This window comes from Bubalus bubalis, chromosome 13 (assembly GCF_019923935.1).
Source record: "Bubalus bubalis isolate 160015118507 breed Murrah chromosome 13, NDDB_SH_1, whole genome shotgun sequence".
In the NCBI taxonomy this organism is placed as follows: Eukaryota; Metazoa; Chordata; class Mammalia; order Artiodactyla; family Bovidae; genus Bubalus; species Bubalus bubalis.
This window is the reverse complement of record NC_059169.1, coordinates 55,930,292-55,950,240: the sequence shown is the minus strand read 5'-3', so window position 1 is coordinate 55,950,240 and position 19,949 is coordinate 55,930,292. Positions and strand designations below refer to the sequence as shown.

The 19,949-nt window shown below is 45.2% G+C and overlaps 1 protein-coding gene across 4 annotated transcripts in view; it reads right to left on the bottom strand.

Moving 5' to 3' along the window:
• The window catches only part of ATP8A2 (ATPase phospholipid transporting 8A2), a 481,981-nt gene that overhangs the window by 376,989 nt on the left and 85,043 nt on the right, over positions 1-19,949 (bottom strand). For all 4 annotated transcript variants that reach the window (XM_025262844.3, XM_025262845.3, XM_025262846.3 and 1 more), the window contains exons 3-9: positions 9,882-9,981; positions 9,356-9,454; positions 8,513-8,558; positions 7,810-7,850; positions 4,086-4,159; positions 2,226-2,295; positions 795-922 (exon numbers count right to left, since the gene is read on the bottom strand). In XM_025262844.3, coding sequence (XP_025118629.3) covers positions 795-922; positions 2,226-2,295; positions 4,086-4,159; positions 7,810-7,850; positions 8,513-8,558; positions 9,356-9,454; positions 9,882-9,981 — 558 coding nt within the window. The remainder of the gene's footprint in view (positions 1-794; positions 923-2,225; positions 2,296-4,085; positions 4,160-7,809; positions 7,851-8,512; positions 8,559-9,355; positions 9,455-9,881; positions 9,982-19,949) is intronic.

Sequence of the window (19,949 nt, the reverse complement as noted above, 5' to 3'; positions counted from 1 at the left end):
TATCAGATCTGTCAAAGATGACTTCGTTAAATAAAAGCCTGAGTGAACATTTAGAAATTTAAAAAGATAGTCTACAGAATGGCTCTGTGGACTGCATGAAACCGAGAAAGCTGTCATACTTAGAGCTGTCTTAGGTTGATTCCTATGGCTGGGTCCTTCCCTTTGGGTCTGTTCAAATGTGAAGGTGGGGAGCGCTAGTAAGAGGCATGATGATGAAAGATGAGCAGAAGACAGACACTGCAGCCCAGCGTAATGACAAAAAATGACTCAAATGATAAACCAAATGCCAAGAGGACAAGGATGACAGAACATAAACAGGGCCGTGAACATTCTAATGGGAGGATAGTTGTTCCTTTCATTTAACTTGCTAAAAGCATAGACTACTTAGAAGAAAGCAAAAAGATAAATAAAAAGGATGTTTCTCTAACAACTGTTGGCCTTTATACACTTCAGACACCTCTCGTCTGCTTTTCTGCACCATTTTATGCACTCAAAACCAACTAGTCTTTTACCTGATGGGTAACACACACAGACAGACACACCAGGTGAGTTTTGTGAAGCTCATTTCAGACCCTTGTGACATTTTCTTGCCAAAAGTCAGGTCTTTCCTTACATTTCAGGGAAGGCTTAAATTGATTTAAATGGTGTTTCGAAAAAAGCTCAACATGGAGAAATCTGTTTTAAAACATTATAAAACCAAATGACAAACTGATATTTCCCAAAGCTCCTATATATAATCCTTAAGTCACGTTAAAGATTAAAATAAAAACCACTAAGACAAGAGGAAGTGGTACCTTTTCCCATCCAAGTTCAAGTTCCCGGTGAAGTCGTAGAGGTGGCGATTGGGCCCTTCACACTCTATGGTCCCAGACAACTTCATCAGCACCTCCCTCGTCTGCATGTCCGCAGTGTGACTCAAACCCTAAAACGTTCAACCCCAAGAGGAAACTAAACACAACCTTCCAGGCTTGGGAACAACACTCAGCACCCCTACTGTTAATCCAAAGGGAAGCCTGAATCAACTAAAATGGAATCGTTTGGGGGGAGGGGAGTCCTCAAACGTATCAACCCCTCAGGATGGATCATAGGTGGCTTTGGCCACAGCAACCGAATAGGAAAGGTTCAAAAAAATTCAACAATGCAGAAAGTCAAGACTCTACTACCATGCTGACACATTCATACTAAAGTCATAATTTGTTGTTGTTCAGTCACTAAGTCCTGTCCGACTCTTTGAGACCCCATAGACGGCAGCACACCAGGCTTCCCTGTCCTTCACTGTCTCCCAGAGTTTGCTCAAACTCATGTCCATTGAGTTGGTGATGCTATGCAACCATCTCATCCTCTGTTGTACCCTTTTCTTCCTGCCTTCAATCTTTCCCAGCATCAAGTCTTTTCCACTGAAAAGACTGAAAGTCTTTTCCAGCTTTTCGCATCAGGTGGCCAAGTAATGGAGCTTCCGTATGATAATTAGCCCACCAAAACACCTTACAGAAAGCATCCTTCATTAGCGGTATCCTGACATGACCATAAACACAGAATAAAGTACCCCTTTAATACACCGTGATGTGTAATGCCCTGTAACTCTTCTCTAAAGAGAAAAATAAAATGTCTAAGCCAAATATCTAACACAGAAATGAAAAATATGTGGAGAGAATCATCAAATTCCACTTGGTACCGCAGAAAACTGAAGTGTCAAAATGAATCATTGTTCATTGAAACTTAAAACTTTTCTAGTAAAGACTAATCTCCATTCAAGAATTAAAATATATGGTAAGAATAGCTTTATTTAAGGCATGGACATTTTGTACACTGGAAATCTAATCTACTACTCTCTAGAATTAGAATCTCCATGAAAACAACAAAATCCAGTGAGGCGCCCAGAGCCCATCTGGGTCCTCTGTCCCCTGCACGTGCTGCCCACTGCCTCTCCCAGGATCCCTTTCCAGCCACCCCAACAGGTGGAGAGTCCAGTAAGATGTAAACCAAGACATGGCTCCCTGCGTGGCCTGTGCTCTAATGAAGCCCACTTTTTCCAGTTTTGTCATCACTCCCAAGGAATCCCTCGCCTAACCGTGCTCTTCCCACGGATCCTATCAGGGTGAAGGCATCACCTTTTGTGACAGAACATTTTGTTCCCTCTGGAAACGGCACTGGCAGTTAACCTGTAGGAAGCTCCTTTACAATCTGGGCTCCGTGAGGACGCAAGTGGTAAAGGGCCACGTTACCTGACGTATTTTGAGGTTCGTCTCCCCGTCCAAATTGGCTGTTTCAACGTAACACATTGCCTGAGGTTCACTAAGGAGAGAGAAAACGAAACAGCCAAGTTGAGTAAGGTCCACTCTGGCACTTCACGGCTGACAGAGCCTCCGCCACGGAAACTCTGCTGGTGGACCCTCACAGGGGTGTCAGAATCGACCACCGCAGGAGCATCGACTGACCAGGCAGACAGACAGACACTCTAGTCCAGTGATCCGCCCACAAGGGCCGCACACAACGGCACCTGACTTCACCTGGGCAGAAGTAACACAGGATGAACAGAAGGGAACAGGCACGTGACGGGAAGCACAAGATGTCCCAGCTAACACCGGCCCAGTGGGTCAGGTGACCCTGAAAGTCAGAGGTCGGCTTGCCCTTGACCACAAGAGCTGCCCACACACAAGAGCCGCACACGCGGCTTCTGAACGAGATCACGGCAGGAGGAGCTGAGAAACCAAGGCAGGGGCTTTCTGCAACAGGCCTTTTCTTTCTACAGTTTTTGCTATGTCAATAGGCAACTCAACAGGCAACTTTTAAATCAAAACACCTAATTTCAAGGACAGAAAATTCAAAGAAGAAACGTAAGCATGGCAGAGACTACGCCCCGAGTTTGGATATTCAGATCCAGGCATCAGAGTTCGGGGTTAAGAGAATGGATTCTATGACCATCAGCCACGTACAGTCTCCTGGCGCTGCCCTTCCTGGTGGTGTGACCTCGGTCAGCTGTCCCATCTCTCTGCATCCCATGATTTCTCATGGACCAAGTAGAGAAGTCTAGGGTTGGTGGGAAGATTACACGGGATAATGTGCTCAGCAGGTGTCTTGGCACAAATGCCAGCAAGCACACGGGAGACGTGACGTCTGCTCAGACACGCTGCCTTCAAACCAGGCTTTCTGAGGGTCACATCCAATCCTCATAACCCAAACTATCAAGTGATCAACGTTTTACTATTTCTGAGAGTTTCTGAGTTACTGATCATTAAGGACAAACATGAGCCCTGCCTACTGTATACAGTGCTTTTCCCTCTCTACAGGCCTGGGGTACTTTTATTAAGCTTTTTATCTCAAGGAGAAAATTCGTGCTAAGGCTTAAAATCTGACAAAATGAGTGATTCAGTTCCATAAAAGAAAGTCTGTCTGTGCTCAAATCACACACACCCAGTGTGACAGCTGATTCCCAGCATGACATCGGTACAGCATCTAGTTTAACCTTGAGCTCAAGTTCAAGTGTATTCTTATCCTGATTTGGGCTTTTCTTCTCTGATAGATGTTTTTATGTGTCATCCAGGGGAAAGTCAAGGACTGAGATGTCTATCATTTATGCCCCTTAGTGATGACACCTCTGTGACACAAATTATCTAGAAAATAAGGCAACGATGCTTGGACAGAAAGGGAGCAAAATATGGACCATCTGCAAGTCACATGGATGCTGAGAAATGCCTGTGGTCTCTGAACCTCTAGTGAAGGGAGGCCTGGATTCTGGGGAAGACTACTGGGCTGGACCCTCCATCAGAGACGGTCCTCAAATTTCAGAGACTCTGTGACCTTGATGCTACTCAACACACCACTCCACTGCTCTGAAATGTTTCCCTACCAATGAGGAACAGCCCAGAATAGCCATGAGATGAAAACGAATCAAAAAACAGAAAAGTTCAGGAAAAAGTACAACGTGAGGGCAGGACAACGCAAAGGAGTAAAAAAGGAGGAGAGTGGGAGGGGGAGGCGACCCGGAGGTGGACGGAAGGTGACTGGAGTCCTCTCCAGGCACCAGGTGACACTCTACTGTTCTCAACACTGACTTCAAAGCCCTGCCCACGAGCCCACCTGACCTGGAGGAGAGCAGGACCACATCTGCTGGAAGGTACTGTCCGTTGACGACTTTGACGATGTCTCCCACGGCCACCTAAAACCCGGGGACAAGGACACAGATGCATGAGAGACAAGAAAGTGCAAAGTAGTTAAACATCTGGAGGAAAAATTACTGTGTAACTGTGCCATGATGTTTAAGGCAGAGCAGCTCAAATTCTTTTCCTCCACAAGAATAAAAACATTTCAATACAGACGAATGGTAATACTGCCTTTTTACAATGATGCTGAATGCAGGAGCAGGAGAAGAGAGAGGAGTCAAAATGACCAAGGTCTCACTTTCTCACAGCTATTCATCCACTTACAAACACACACATGCCCATCCCCACGGCTGTGGACAGCAGGGCGAGTGGCTAAGGGCACAGATCCAGAGCCTGCCTGGATCAATCCCCCTTCCCCAGGGACACCCCTTCCCCGTGCGTGTAAACATCTGACGTTCATATCCAATTTAAAGGCAAAAGAAAGGCAAATAATTAAAGGAGATCCCATAATGATGTCAAAGATGACACACACCTATTTCAACAACCAGCACAACCAAAAGTATTTATGAAAACTGAAAATGTTTTCTTAATATAAAAACATTTTATGTGAATAGTTTAATTACAGAGAACAAAATCAGAAGCAATTAGTTAAGGAAAAAACTAGAAAGGAAAATTACTCATGTTTTCAAAAGAAAAAAGGCCATGAATTTTTTTTTTTTTTAGTTCAAAGTGGGAGGACAGGGAAATTATGGCTTTCCCTTGTCTTTGCTAATGGGGTAGAAATGCTTCTTAGATTAAAAAAAAAAAAGTACTAAAAAGTTTTTTATATATGAGAAACTACTTACTTGGAATTTCATTTGAAAATAGTTTTCTATCTGGTGTTCTTAAGTGTGGGTGTCTCTTATGTGTGTAAGACTACCTAGAGGAAGGTTTCTTAAAGAGGGAAAGAGCCCCCCAACAGTCCCTAAATCCCCTCTTGCCTCACAGGGCTGCTCATAGTTCTGAATAAGCGCAAAGGAAAAAAGAGCCAGGGTCACGGAGACCCCCCTGAAGCTGCTGCTGCAGCTGAAGAACCAGGACGTCCAACTCCAGCTTCCAAGTCTCAGGCTCGAGTCCCGTTGCCTGGGGATCTGAGAGGCAGCCAGCTCCCCAGGCCTGACCCCCTTGCCCTGCACATCACCCCAACCTCTCATCACCTGTCCTCTCACACCTTCTCAGCCTCACTCTGAGCAGCTCTGCAGATGCACTGGCTCTCCATCCACCTCTAATTTCTCCCACTTAGCTCTTCACTGCAGCATCTGTGAAGCAAGCCTTTCCTCACCTGAACCAGTGGGTCCAGACCAGGTATCCCTCCCTGACGGCCCTGGGCATCTGAAGCAGGACCCCGGCCCAGGGCTCAGTGTCCATACAGCCTCCTGTTTACCTGCCCATCATTTCCACTACACCTGTGATTCTGGAGTGGGATTCCCAGACCAACAGCATCAACCTCACCGAAGAACTCTTAAAAATGCAAATTCCGAGGCCCCAGCCTGGAGTTGTTGGATCAAAGGGTCTGAGAGAGGAGTTCAGCACATCACTGGACCAGCCCGCCAGGCAACTGGGGTGCCAGCTGAAGCCTGACCACTTAAAACCCCTCCAAGGGCAGGTGCCAGGCTTAATTCTTATCTGCATTTCAGCTCCTAAGACTGCCTCTGGTCCACGCTCATCATGCTTCATGCTAAGTTGCTTCAGTCGCATCTGACTCTGTGCAATCCCATGGACTGCAGCCTGCCAGGCTCCTCTGTCCATGGGATTCTCCAGGTAAGAATACTGGAGTGGGTTGCCATGCCCTCCTCCAGGGGATCTTCCCTACCCAGGGATCAAACCCAGTCTGTTACATCTAACCTGCATTGGCAGACAGGTTCTTTACCACTAGCACCACCTGGGAAGCCTGATCCATGCTAAGAGATCCAATTAAATAAGCACAATGCATTTTTAACTGAAATAAAAATGCATGTGGCAAAGCATATAACAGGTATTTATTTTGTTTTGTTTTGTTCTCCTCTCAGCAAACGTGTGTGGGAAACAGTAATGAGATTTAGGAATCTGAATCCATCAGCTCCTAGATCCAAAATTCTGAGCTCATCACTCCAATTTCAAGTAGAGTCAGGAGAGCCCCAATTCAAATAATTCTCCACTCTGGCCAGGATGACTGCCTTTCCGGAGAGGGGACGGGGAGTGGCAGCAAGGACTTTAGGGAGAGAAAAGCCATTCCTCAGTGTCTGGAGGTTTTCGAGTCTCTCTAGTACTGGGAGCATTGCCACCCTCTGCAGAGGCAAGAACTTCCAACCACTTGACCAAGGGCCATCCCACTTCCAAATGAGATCCAAGTGAGATCAGTTAGTATTTACAACACAGGACCTCTGGGTGTCTATCAGGTTAAGGTGCTATCACGTAACTCTGCTGCTGCTGCTGCTGCTAAGTCACTTCAGTTGTGTCTGACTCTGTGCAACCCCATAGATGGCAGCCCACCAGGCTCCCCCATCCCTGGGATTCTCCAGGCAAGAACACTGGAGTGGGTTGCCATTTCCTTCTCCAATGCATGAGAGTGAAAAGTGAAAGTGAAGTCGCTCAGTCATGTCCCACTCAGGGACCCTATGGACTGCAGCCTACCAGGCTCCTCCGTCCATGGGATTTTCCAGGCAAGAGTACTGGAGTGGGGTGCCATCACCTTCTCTGGGGGCTTAATGTAAGCCAGTAACAGAGTTAAAAGAAAAGAACTACAATGAAGCCTGCATTACCACATCTCGGGCATCCTGGAGACTCACAAGGTTATAGAGACATTTTGAAACACTGCTTATTAAATGCTTAGCAAGAGAAACTATTATAAGTCACCCTTCTAAAACACAGTCTTCTTCTGAAATGAAGATAGCTTTGCATCTTGGAATCATGAGTCACACTCCAAGAACATCTTGTGACCGTTAAGCTCCAGTCATAACAGACACTCCCTGAAAAAGCCAACTTTAGTAGACATGAAACACCCAGATGGCACAGCAGATCCTTTCTCAGTCTTCTATTTATCACTAGCAACCACCGAATCACCAGGCCGTTCTCAAACCCTGCCAACCGCAACCTCCAGGCATGTGGATGCAAAGCCTTCTTGCTCTTGTAAAGCTAAAAGCATCAACAACTCTCAGCCTCAGGACCAACACAAGACGATTCCAAACCCCGACTTCATCACTTCAGATTTAGTGCTAATCAGACCCAAACCCTTTCCACCAAAAATGTCAGAAGGGAGAATCTCAAAAGTAAAAAAAAAAAAAAAAAAACTTAAAAAAATTGGACTGACACTAAGATAGCAACAGAAGACAAGAGGAAAATGTTTCTTGAACTGGGTTTAGGAACTAGAAAATGCTGTGAATTTTCAGAAACATCCATCAAAAGCAATGAATTTCCCAGCTCTGAGCCGACACGGGAGAACACCTAGAAGATCCAGGAACAAAGGATACACACGCCCGTTCTAGGGAAGTCTCAGGGGAAAACCACACCGCCACACTTACCTGAAATGGACATGGCTTGTGTCTTAACACAAACTGGATTCCAAAATCTACGGTAACAATTAATTACAAGTCTCCAAGCCAGTACTTTCTGGCATATCTGCCATCACAATATTGTAACTATCCTCCAATTAAAATACATAAATTTAAAAAATAAAATCAGTCTTTACCTCTTTCCACACAATGGTTTGCCACATACCATTCCTTAACACTGACAAAGAAAAACAAAACAATGTATTGGTTAATACCGATGATAATCAGAATAAGACCAGCTTTCCAAACTCCAAAAGGCTCCTTTTAAAATTCCACTAATTCCAATATACCATGTCCTTAGACATAAAGGTGTAACACCACCACTCCCCAAAACAGAGCCCCATCAAGATACTTACCTACCATATATACAGCAATGCACGCACATAAATACATGTGTATGCAAGGAAGTTACATCTATGCATATTTAGCCCATATGAAGTGAAGGACATCACTGTGTTGCTACAAGATCTTACCAAAACACATATGTACCCCCTAATAACACAGAGCTACTGTTCTAGAAATGCTAGAATACGTAGACAGAGGTAGGGAGCAATTGCAAAGCCAGAGTATAAATGCTTTGACTTTTTATGGACATAAAGTATGTCTCGCTCCTGAAAACTACCATCTTTTCTTAAATTCTACACAAATCCTGTTCAAATCTTAACTGCCAGGACTCACCGTCTATTGGACTTGTCTGACATTTTGCTATTTTTAATGTATTTTATAGATTACTTCCCTCAATTTATCTCAACACCATTAACTACCAATTTAAAACTCCTTAAATGCAAGTCTTGTTCTTAAGTTTTCTAGCAGAAAAAGTGAGTCAGCCTGGAATCTTACCTATGGTTTTCTTTTTGTTAACTGCATTGTCTGCCTTATGTCGCTTCTGTTACAGAAAGAAAAAAAGATGTTAGTTTCAAAAGTTCCAAATGAATAACTGAAACAGAGAACAATAAGACTGGGCAAAAACAGGACAAAGAAGGCAACTGGCAGGAACCCTAATGTCCTAAAATTCAGTTCGATGGTCAAGGTCACTCACTAAATTCAGAGGCTAACACAGTAACAATAGATGAGGTTTAAATGCTTGTATTTTGGCTATCGCAAGGAACAAGCACTTTAAAGTATAAAACTTTTACTCCTAGATTGTTTTAGATTGAACAAAAATAATTATTCTACATGATTACCAGCAAACAACTGAGTTCATTTTATTGATAAAGAACTTAATGGATAAAGTACCTTGGCTTTGATTTACATTGCATTTATTCATTTATCTATTTCCAGAAAAATGTGTGTGCACGTATGAGAGAGAGGGAGAGACAGACGGAGAGGAAGGGGAGAAGAGAGAACCTGAAAAGAAGACAGAAAACAGAGGAGAGTTTGAGCCAATGAACTTGGAGACACTGAAACAAGGACGAGAGGGAGAAGAGTCTTGTAAAAATAACCTCAGTGCTGCTACTCTGGACAACCTGACATCAGTAAACACAGACTGAACTCCTTCTGTCCCACTGTAGGGGTATTTCAGACATTGTGTGTGCACATTTTCTTCCCTGAAATACCATCAGAAGCCTTGAGAGGCTGGTTAGCCTACAGACCAATTTTTCTGTCTTAAAGACTCCAAAGCAACAAATAAGTTGTAAGTTACAGTCAATACAATGTTGTTATTATCCGAAAGCAAAGACTTACAAAATCTTCTACAATCTCTTTGATGCCTGCGATTGTTAAAATTATGATCAATGGCACCAGGGTGGTGTATCTTCCTGTCGGAGATACATCTGGAATTTGCTGTAAGATAAAGAGACCAAAAGTAGGGACTGGGCACATTAAAATCCTCTCCATGAAAAAGAAAATACAGTACTCACTCCTCACGGTAGATCTATTCCATTTCTGTTGCAAAGTGATTACCTTATTTTAAAAACTAGCTAAGTGTGTTACATGTCTTTAAAATTTAACCCGACATCTCTGTGTTTGGGACAAAAACAGGGTTAAAGTGGGACCCCACAATCATGTTTCAACGCCTCTTTTCACAACTGCAATTCCCTTAAGCAAACACCTAAAGAACTCCACCTTTATGCAAATATCGCATTCACGCACACAGTGACTGGATGAAGGAAGCAAACTTCATCAAGTATGACAACACTCAGTTAAGTGACCTTTCAGCAAGAGCTTATTTTGCATGCGATTAAAGCTATGAATTTTACATAAACCTCACCTGTAATAAGGCAATGAAGAGGAAGAAGGCATTGGCAGCTCTCCTGATCTGCTCGTACAAGAATCGAGGTAGAAACGTCACCACGCTGTACTTGGCCGTACTGTGAGGGCAAGCGACAACACTGTTATCAGGTATAGACAGAAACTCTAAACAACGAAGACAAGGGCTCCAAAATTACACGAGTAACTGTAAGAACAAAATATTTCAAAACTCAGGATAAGAGCATTGCTGTGCTGGCCCGCTCCCGAGAAGCTTCATCATGTAAAAAGACACCTTTCCTAAGAAAATCTTCTGATGTGATCTTGACTTTCAAACTTTGATGGATATGTGTTTGATTACTGCCACACGGTGTAAGCAGGGACGTGAACCCACCTTCTGGGAGCCTCGGGCTGTGAACAGAGTGAGCGTGCAAATGATGTCTTGAAAGATAAAGACATGTGTCAAAGATCACAAAACAGAAAGAGGCACGCGTTCCCAACGCAGTAAGATATGAACGCAGAGAGGTGAAGCATCAGCTGAGAAACTCACAGTCGAGGGAGAATTATCACCTGGGATTGGTGATGCACTAGAATTCTCATCACACAGTCTCTGATTCAATGTAGAAAGTCAACTCTGCCAAGCATGGTAACAGGTGCATGGTTGGCCATTTAATGTACCTCTCTGGGCACTCACCACAGACACTTTACCCCACTTCCACACACCCGTCACTCAGACACGTTCGTCCACATCCCAGCTTCCCCGGCCAATGTCCTGTGCTTCCATGCGGTGTCTCCAGGACTAAATGGTCCTACCCATCTTACCCTCCGTGAAGTCTGCTCCAGTTCGAAGGCTCCTCCCCCAAGTCACAGTATGGTGTTTACACCTCTGTTTCATAGTCTCTTCTTTGCTTTGTATTATATTTATCTACTCCCAGAATAGACTCTGGGAATAATAAGATTATTTACTTTATGAAAAGAAAAAAAAAAATAACAAACCCAAAATGGAGTCACTTGTGCTCAGCCCACATCTCCAAACCAAGACTCAATGCCAGATCTAACGGATGAGTTTCAGCCTCTCTCAGGAATGTATTCTCAACCAGTCTGGAATCACCTGCTGCACACTCAGGAGGTAATCTGCCTGACAGACCCCCGTGCTGTCTCCCCAAAGGAAGGTGACCTTGTCCCCAACAACCTATTCTTTGCTAACAGCCTCTTTGCCTGCTCCTATCTGCTTATAAAAGTCTTCCACTTTGCACAGCTCTTCAGAGCTCTTTTCTATCTGCTCAGTGGAATGCTGCCCAACTCATGAATCATTGAATAAAGCCAATATGATCTTTAAAATTTACTCACACTTGAATTTTTTTAAACAACTTCGACTTCGTATATTCCTGGCACGTAGCAGATAATCAATGAACCATGAAATAATGAAAAGGCCTGAACTGGAGATCTGAGGGATAAAATGAACCATGCCTCCTTTAGCTGCTCAAAGGCTCATCCATAAAAGTACCTGCCTGGGTCCTAGCTCACCTTCTGAAGCCAACTCTTATCTGAGGTACAGTCTCGAGAGATTTTCTAGGTTTAAAATACACTGATGCTGAAGCTGAAACTCCAATACTTTGGTCGCCTCGTGTGAAGAACTGACTCATTAGAAAAGACCCTGACGCTGGGAAAGATTGAAGGCAGGAGGAGAAGGGAACGACAGAGGATGAGATGGTTGGATGGCATCACCGACTTGATGGACATGAGTTTGAGCAAGTTCCGGGAGTTGGTGATGGACAGGGAAGCCTGGCATGCTGCAGTCCATGGGGTCACAAAGAGTCGGACAGGACTGAATTGAACTGAAAAGACACCTCAGTTAGAAGCACCAGACAGAAGAGCCACGGGCTCAGAAGAGAGGCCACCTGAAGCACAGGTACTCCTGAAAGACCTGGCAGTGACAAAACCTGGGAGGGCAGAAGGAAACATGAAAACGGACAACTCAAGCAGCACAGCAGCCAGAGGCCATCTGATGGAGCTGAGAAGCGGCTCCGCGGACCACCTGTGGCCACTGCCTCAGGCAAGACTGACGACAACAGCCTGTGGCTTCATTACACAGTGATTACCGTCATCCTTGAGTTATCTTTAGCCTCTTCTGCGTACAGTGCTGTGATATTGTGCTTCATCACAAGAAATATACATTTGGTCTTCATCCCAGCTTCTGGCACAGAGCTCCCAAAACCCTGGGGACTGCCACAGTGTTGAGAGAGAGATAAAGGTATCTTTTGTTACCTCAATGAGGTGACTCATGGAAAGCCCCTAGGATGCTGGCTGGTGGCCAGAGGAACCAACCACATGATCAGAGGGTTGGAAATTTCAGTCCTGCCCCCTCCTAAGAGAGACGAGAGGCTGGAGATTGATTTCAATCACCAACAGCCAATGATTCAATGATTCACTCAACTCTGTGTTTGCAATGAAGCCTCTATAAGAACCCAGAAGGACAGGCTTTGGAGAGCTGGAGGCCCGAGGGAAGACCCGATGTAGCGATTCAAGTCTGTAGACCATCTGCCGGCAGAATTCCTTCTTCCTCAGTGAGGTGACTCTTTGTTCATTAATGCTGTCAGCTGATCTGACAAGGTCCACCTACATTACTGTGGGTAATCTGCTTTATTCAAAGCCCGTCAATTTAAATGTAAACCTCATCCAAAAGGCACCTTGAAAGAAACATCTAGAGAAATGTTTGGCCAGATATCCAGGTGCCATGGCCCAGCCAAAATGACATGGAAGATTAACCATTGGATATATATCCTGATTCAGTGGGGCTTCCTTGGTGGCTCAGACGGTTAAGAATCTGCCTGCAATGCAGGCGACATGGGTTCCATCCCTGGGTCAGGAAGATTCGCTGGAAAAGGGAATGGCAACCCACTCCAGTATTCTTGCCTGGAGAATTCTATGGACAGAGGAGGCTGGTGGGTTACAGTCCATGGGGTCACAGAGAGTCAGACATGACTGAGCGACTAACTTCCTGATTCAGTGGGTCTGGCATGGGTCTCAGATTTTGCATTTCTAACAAGTTCCTAGGTGAGACCAGAGCTGCTGGTCTGAGGACCACAGTTTGAGTGGCAGCTACCCCTGAGGAGGTAGATGTATTCAAATCTCACATTTGAGTTCAGTCCAGCTGAACATTACATGATGTAACAGGATGGGAGATCTTTACCATCACTGCCCCAGGCGAAGAACACGTACAGGGTGACCTGGGGGAAGGAAGAGCTTCCCAGCAGAAGAGTCTGTCCACCGGGTGAGCTCACTGACCCCACCAGGTTCCCCCTCAGTCTGCAGGTGGCAGCACCCCTGAGAACCTGGCCCAGCGTCGGCTGCCAGCGAATCTCAGGCACTGAGCGAGTCCGCAGGGCCTGGGGCAAGGGGAGAAACGACCAGGAGAAAACAGAACCGTACCCTGTGGTTCAGTCCATCTAAACACCAGTGTTTTCTAAAATCAGGTGACATGAAGAATGAACAGGGGCTTGACAAAAATCCACCCACCCACCCATCCATCCATCCATCCATCCATCCACAGGTATGTCCCAAGCCCCATCCATGTACCAGGCACTGGCCCGGGCACTGTGGGAAACCGGAGGGTCACAAAAGCATAGTCTCAATGGAATTACATTCTAGAGTAAAGCGAGATTTAAAAACCAGTGCATGGCAGGATAGATGGTGATGAATACCATGGAGGAAAACAGACCAGGGATGGAGGGCGGGGCAAGAGGTTGTTTTCAGTGGTGATAAGGGACCATGTTGCTAAGAAGGTGACCTGTGAGCAAAGGCCTCTCTGGGGACCTGACTCAGCAGGGCAGGAACTTGGCTACATGTGCAGTGGACACACGCCTTGCAGAAACTCTTACAATCTGGCAAGTGTGAGAAACAACCCATCAGAAAATAGGGCCTGGAGAAATGTGGGTCTGGGGATCCCCACCCATCACAAGTCACAAGCACTTACAGAATCTGACCTCCAGAAGGCAGCCCCAGGACCAACTCGGAAATGATGTCTGAGTGCGAATTTTCAGCTGGGAGAAAAATTCAAGTTGATTTCCAAAGGCAAATCTAAAAATTCAACAGCTGCTCAAAGTGTAACTTCCCCGGATAACAAGCCCCCAGAAACCCAGGAACCAAAACTAGCATACACTCTACGTGTGAACAGTAAACGCACACTGGGGTGTTTTCCTTCTCTGGCCCCACACAAATAAATTTCTTGCATGAGCCTAATGTACCCGAACTGTTCGATGTTTACTGGAAGAGCAGGAGCCCGTTTAAACCCCTTCACCCCTTTGAGCTGGCCAGGGGCTCTAACACCCTGTTCTGGTATCCTCCACTCTCTCCAGCTCCCTGCAGGAGACCTTCCACCTTTCTGCTCTCACATACTCAATGAAAAAGAAGTTCCGAATTACTGGAGGAAGAAGACATGTCCTCAGACAGTCATTCATGTCCTCATAAACAGCTTCCTTCATTTACCCCTTCATTCATTTATTCCACTTATTTCAGCTTCATTCATTTATTCCATGGAATGGTCTATGGGATGCTCCAGGCCAAAATACCAGAGTGGGTAGCCGTTCCCTTCTCCAGGGGATCTTCCCCACCCAGAGATCGAACCCAGGCCTCCCGCATTGCAGGCAGATTCTTTACCAGATGAGCCACCAGGGAAGCCCAATAATACTGGAGTGGGTAGCCTATCCCTTCTCCAGCAGATCTCCCAACCCAGGAATCAAACCAGGGTCTCCTACATTGTAGGCAGATTCTTTACCAGCTGAGCTATCAGGAAAGCCCTATTTACCCCTTAAGAGTCCATTATTCTCTAACCCAGACCACTCTATGCAAAGCCCCCAGGAGACCCCCTGCCACTCTCATTGACACCTGGCCTCACCACGCACCCAGGAGGATGTGTCAATGGACGGCCAAGCCCACCGTCCTCTCCCCTGGCTGGGACTCCCGATGTGTTGTCAACCACCCCTCCCAAATTATATTCTGGAAATCTCAAATGCAAAAATCCCTCTTAATCACCAGTGCCCCATCCACATGAATATAAGACCACCTCACTAGAACGTTTTACTTCATTTTACTAAACTACTAACATTTTACCAGTTGCACATCAGAGGTTAATAAACTCATTCCAAAATGTTGACATGCTTATTTTCAACACTTCTCTGATATTTTGGTCTATAGCTGGGAAACGAGTCCTAAATACAGCCCGGCCTCATGGCCTGGACCAGAATGTAGTCATGAGGCCCACAGTGCTGTTACTGCTACAATTATTTATAGCCTTCATTAGAGATCACGCCAGCTGAAAGATCAGCCTAATCTTTATAACACACATCCAATGGGAAAAATGGGTTGAATTTCAATCAGCTTATAAATATACCTTTGAAAATTAGATACCCTCACAATTCCTATTAGACAGCATGAGAGTCTTGTTCCTTTCACATTCCTAATTTGGTTTTCTTTATTCAATACATTATTCAATGAATAGCTTTGGCCATAAAGCAATTTATTTTGCGTAGAAACATGGGCTGAGAAGAAGATAATAGAGAGAAGATAGCATCTTGAGCATGGTACTTGCTGCCAAGCAAGTCTTTCAGTGCAGAAAACTCTTAGGTAAGCATTCTCAAAGGTCAGACGTTAGATACTGATGGCTAACATCTTTAAACGCAGCGCCGTGAAAGAGCAAGTTAGATTCATCTGCTTTAGAAGAAAACGTGTGAACTTTATGATGTAAAATCAAATGGAGAGGAGTTCTGACACTCATTCAATTTTACATCACAAATCTCCAAGGATCCTTTTTCATGAGAATTCTCATCTTCAGTAAAAAAAAAAAAAAAAAAAAAAAAAAACCAGCAGATACTTATGAAACCATCTGTCTTGAAGGCAGATAAGCACAGAAGCAGTCACAGTTGAGGCCCGATTCTATCACTGGGCCACAGAAAGAAAGCAATATGGGTCAGTCCACTGAATTACAACACCCTTGGCCCTTTGCTCAGGATTCAATATATTCTTTCCAAACCCAGGGCAACAAGCCCTCTCAGAAGGGAAGGATTAAGGCTGCCCTAGGTGTCAAACAAGGTGTGACCTGACTCTGGAATTGAGTTATAAAAACAGAAGCATCCAAGTCCACCGTGCACATCTCTGCCCTCAGTCAAGGGGGCAGTGGTGCTGTGGGGTGCAAGGGGAGGGCACAGTGGCTAGTCCAAGAGCCATTTCCTGGTGGGCAGAGTCTGGGAGCTCCAACAGCGAGTGACCCCTACCTGGGGACCAGGAGGAGGTGGGATCAGGGTGCAGGACTCACACACAAACCTCACTCAGGGTGGGTGTAAAGCAAGTCTGTCTGTCCTTTATTACTGTGTGTGTGTGTGTGTATGTGTGTGTGCATGTGTGTGCATGCACGTACTCAGTCATGTCCAACTCTTGTGACCCCATGGACTGCAGCCCACCAGGCTCCTCTCTCCTTGGGATTCTCCAGGCAAGAATACTGGAGTGGATTACCATGCCCTTCTCCAGGCGATCTCCCAACCCAGGGATCAAACCTGCACTTCTTGCGTCTCCTGTATTGCTGGCAGATTCTTTACTGAGCCACCTGAAGCTCTAGCTTATTTTTGTCAATTTCTCACATAATTGCCAAACTTAATCCAAATGTGCAATTTTAGTGACAGATTTCCTTTTGGGTTCTGTGCAATTTCTTACCTGCAGGATGAGCTAAGGATACAACTGCACTTTCCAGAAGTGAACACACCCATGGAGGTGACTGCCTGAGATTTAACACAGAGACATGAGGGGTGTCAAGTCTCCATGAGTCAACAACGGCCCAGTCTCAAGGGGACCTGGCTTCTGACACCCATCTGTGAAATGGACACACACATGTTACACTTCTGCCTACTCAGGCACCATTAAAATAGTAGGAAAGAATGCCATGTGTTTAAAATTGAGGAATGAAATTAGCAGCTAAGGTGATTTTTCCCCCTGAAATAGACTCCTTTCTGCTTCTGCCAAAAAAAGACATCTACTCTCCTCTATGGAGAAGGCAATGGCACCCCACTCCAGTACTCTTGCCTGGAAAATCCCATGGATGGAGGAGCCTGGTAGGCTGCAGTCCATGGGGTCGCTAAGAGTCGGACACGACTGAGCGACTTCACTTTCACTTTTCACTTTCATGCATTGGAGAAGGACATGGCAACCCACTCCAGTGTTCTTGCCTGGAGAATCCCAGGGACGGGGGAGCCTGGTGGGCTGCCGTCTCTGGGGTCGCACAGAGTCGGACACGACTGAAGCGATTTAGCAGCAGCAGCAGCAGCACTCTCCTCTAAGATGCCTTCTGAAAATGAGCCATGATTTGAGAGGGATATACAGAGGGACTGTGGCCTCCTGGTCCCAAAGAGGATCAACCCAGAGAGAACACACCAAGAAAGACTGCAATTTCAATGAGGCAAAATCAAAGAGAATATTAAAAGCAGCAAAGGAAAGGCAACAAGTTACATACAGGGCAACTCCCATAAGGTGATCGGGTGACTTTTCAGCAAAAACTCAGCAGGCCAGAAGGGAGTGACACAATATATTTCAAAGGATGAAACCTACAACCAAGACTACTCAATCCAACAAGTCTGAATTCGGATTTGATGGAGAAATCAGAAGTTTTACAGACAAGCAAAAGCAAGGAGAGTTCAGCACCAAACTAACTTTATAAAAAATTGTAAAAAGAACTTTTGTAAGCAGAAAAGGCCACAACTAGAAATATGAAAGTCACCAAAGAAAAAATTATTAGTAAAGGCAAATATGAAGCTGAAGCGCCAATACTTTGGCCACCTGATGCAAAGAGCCAACTCACTGGAAAAGACCCTGATGCTGGGCAAGACTGAAGGCAGGAGGAGAAGGGGACAACAGAGGATGAGATGGTTGGATGGCATCACTGACTCAATGGACATGAATTTGAGCAAACTCCGGGAGACAGTGAAGGACAAGGAAGTCTGGCATGCTGCAGTCCATGGAGTCGCAAAGAGTCAGACACGACTCAACAACAACAACAAAAGGAAAGTACACCGTAAAGGTAATAAATCAGCCATATATAAAGCTAGCAGGAAGGTTAAAAACATTAGTAGTAATGTCTATATCCACAATAATTATTAAGGAATACACAGAAAGATGTAAAATAGGTTGTCAAAACAGTTCACCTTAAACAGTATTACACATCAGTTATATCTCAGTAAGATGGAAGAAAAAATAAAAACACTTTAAAAATAAGGTACAGTGAGAGGCTGCAAAATATATAATGTTCTGATGGAAAAAATAAGAACTGATATGCTAAAAAAAAATTCCAGTAGAAAAATAACCCAGGAAAAGTAAGTTGCATTAGAAAAGAGACAAATATGATACACTACTTCACTAATTCATCCCAAAGCAAATGAGTTAAATATCCATCTACAAGAGAGTTCAGAGAGATCTCTTCTAACTCTAGTTTAGAAACATGGTTGCTGCTGCTGCTAAGGCGCTTCAGTCGTGTCCGACTCTGTGTGACCCCATAGACGGCAGCCCACCAGGCTTCCCCGTCCCTGGGATTCTCCAGGTAAGAACACTGGAGTGGGTTGCCATTTCCTTCTCCAATGCACGAAAGTGAGAAGTGAAAGTGAAGTCGCTTAGTCACGTTCCACTCTTATCGACCCCATGGACTGCAGCCTACCAGGCTCCTCCATCCATGAGATTTTCCAGGCAAGAGTACTGGAGTGGGGTGCCATAGAAACATGGTGGAAACCACCAAAAGAATTAAAAACAGTGGTTGCCTTTGGTGAAGTAGAATGGGAGAGATGAGGCTGGAGGTACTGATTTTCATGCTAAGCTTCTACAGCATTTGAACTTTTAACTACCTTCATGTATTGCTTTATTAATAAACATTTTAAATAAGAATAGTACCCAGATGTAACTGTCAAGGGACTATCGGTTCTTCTGTTTTAAGCTAATTTCAGGAATGGTCGCATATAAGGAGCTGCTTACTAGAACATGAAATCAGGCTGAAGACCTAAGTTATTCACATAGCACCTCCCAGCAAAAAAAACTCTATTGACACTCATCTCTGACAGTGATTGCTATGCTCACTCTTCTGCCGGCAGCTTCTGGGCCCCTGGTGAGGGATAAAAGAAGGGATTTCTAACCTGCCCTCCATGAGCCTAATGAGGAGCAGACATCGGCCCAGAAACCCAGGTACAAGGTGTTTTTCCACCCGTCCCTTTGAGAAGAGCAGTCTGGCTTTCAAGATGGGAGCCTCCACCCTGTAACTCAGACCACAGAAGAAACAAGAGTAAAGTTCCTCCCCCTTAAATGGAAATCATTTATTCTGGAGAGTATCAAGCTCTTCCTCAGTTCCCTTGCTTCCTGTCATCCTCTGCCAAGTTCCTAGAACATCTTTCTTTTTCTCAAACCACATCCTTCTCTTCTGAGCCAACAGCCCAAGGGGTCATCTTCCCTGCAAGCTTTTCCCTATGCATGCCTTCCCAACACAATCACTTCAGCTGCGTGTGTGAGTTGGGGGGGTGGGTGTTGGCGGTGAGGGCGGGTGGGGGGGGAGAGAGATAAAGCAATTCCCTCTTAGCGGTGGGCTCTATGAGCCACATCAAAGACCCACTCCCTTAACCACCTGTGCGTGCCTTGCAGGTGGAGAACTCAACGCACCCTGCACACCAGCAACGCAGCGCCCTCTGCTGGCTGATCATCACAGCGGCGTTTCTGCCGGTAAACTTCACTGCTCCATCCAGCCTGAGCCAGACCTGGGTCCTCAGTCATTTCCTAACAAAGCCTCAGAGGACCAGTATTTAATGAAGAACGTTCGTGTTTTATTTAATTTTAATAGTTTGTCCATGTAAATTCACTGGAGAAGTCTCTGGAGAGTTCCTTGGACAGTAAGGTGATCAAACCAGTCAATCCTCAAGGATAACAACCCTGAGTAAATCACTGCAGAGAGTGACTGCAGCCATGAAATTGAAAGACAACTGCTCCTTGGAAGAGGTGAGTGAAAAAGCTGACTTAAAACTCAACATTCAAAAAACTAAGATCATGGCATCCACTCCCATCACCTCATGGT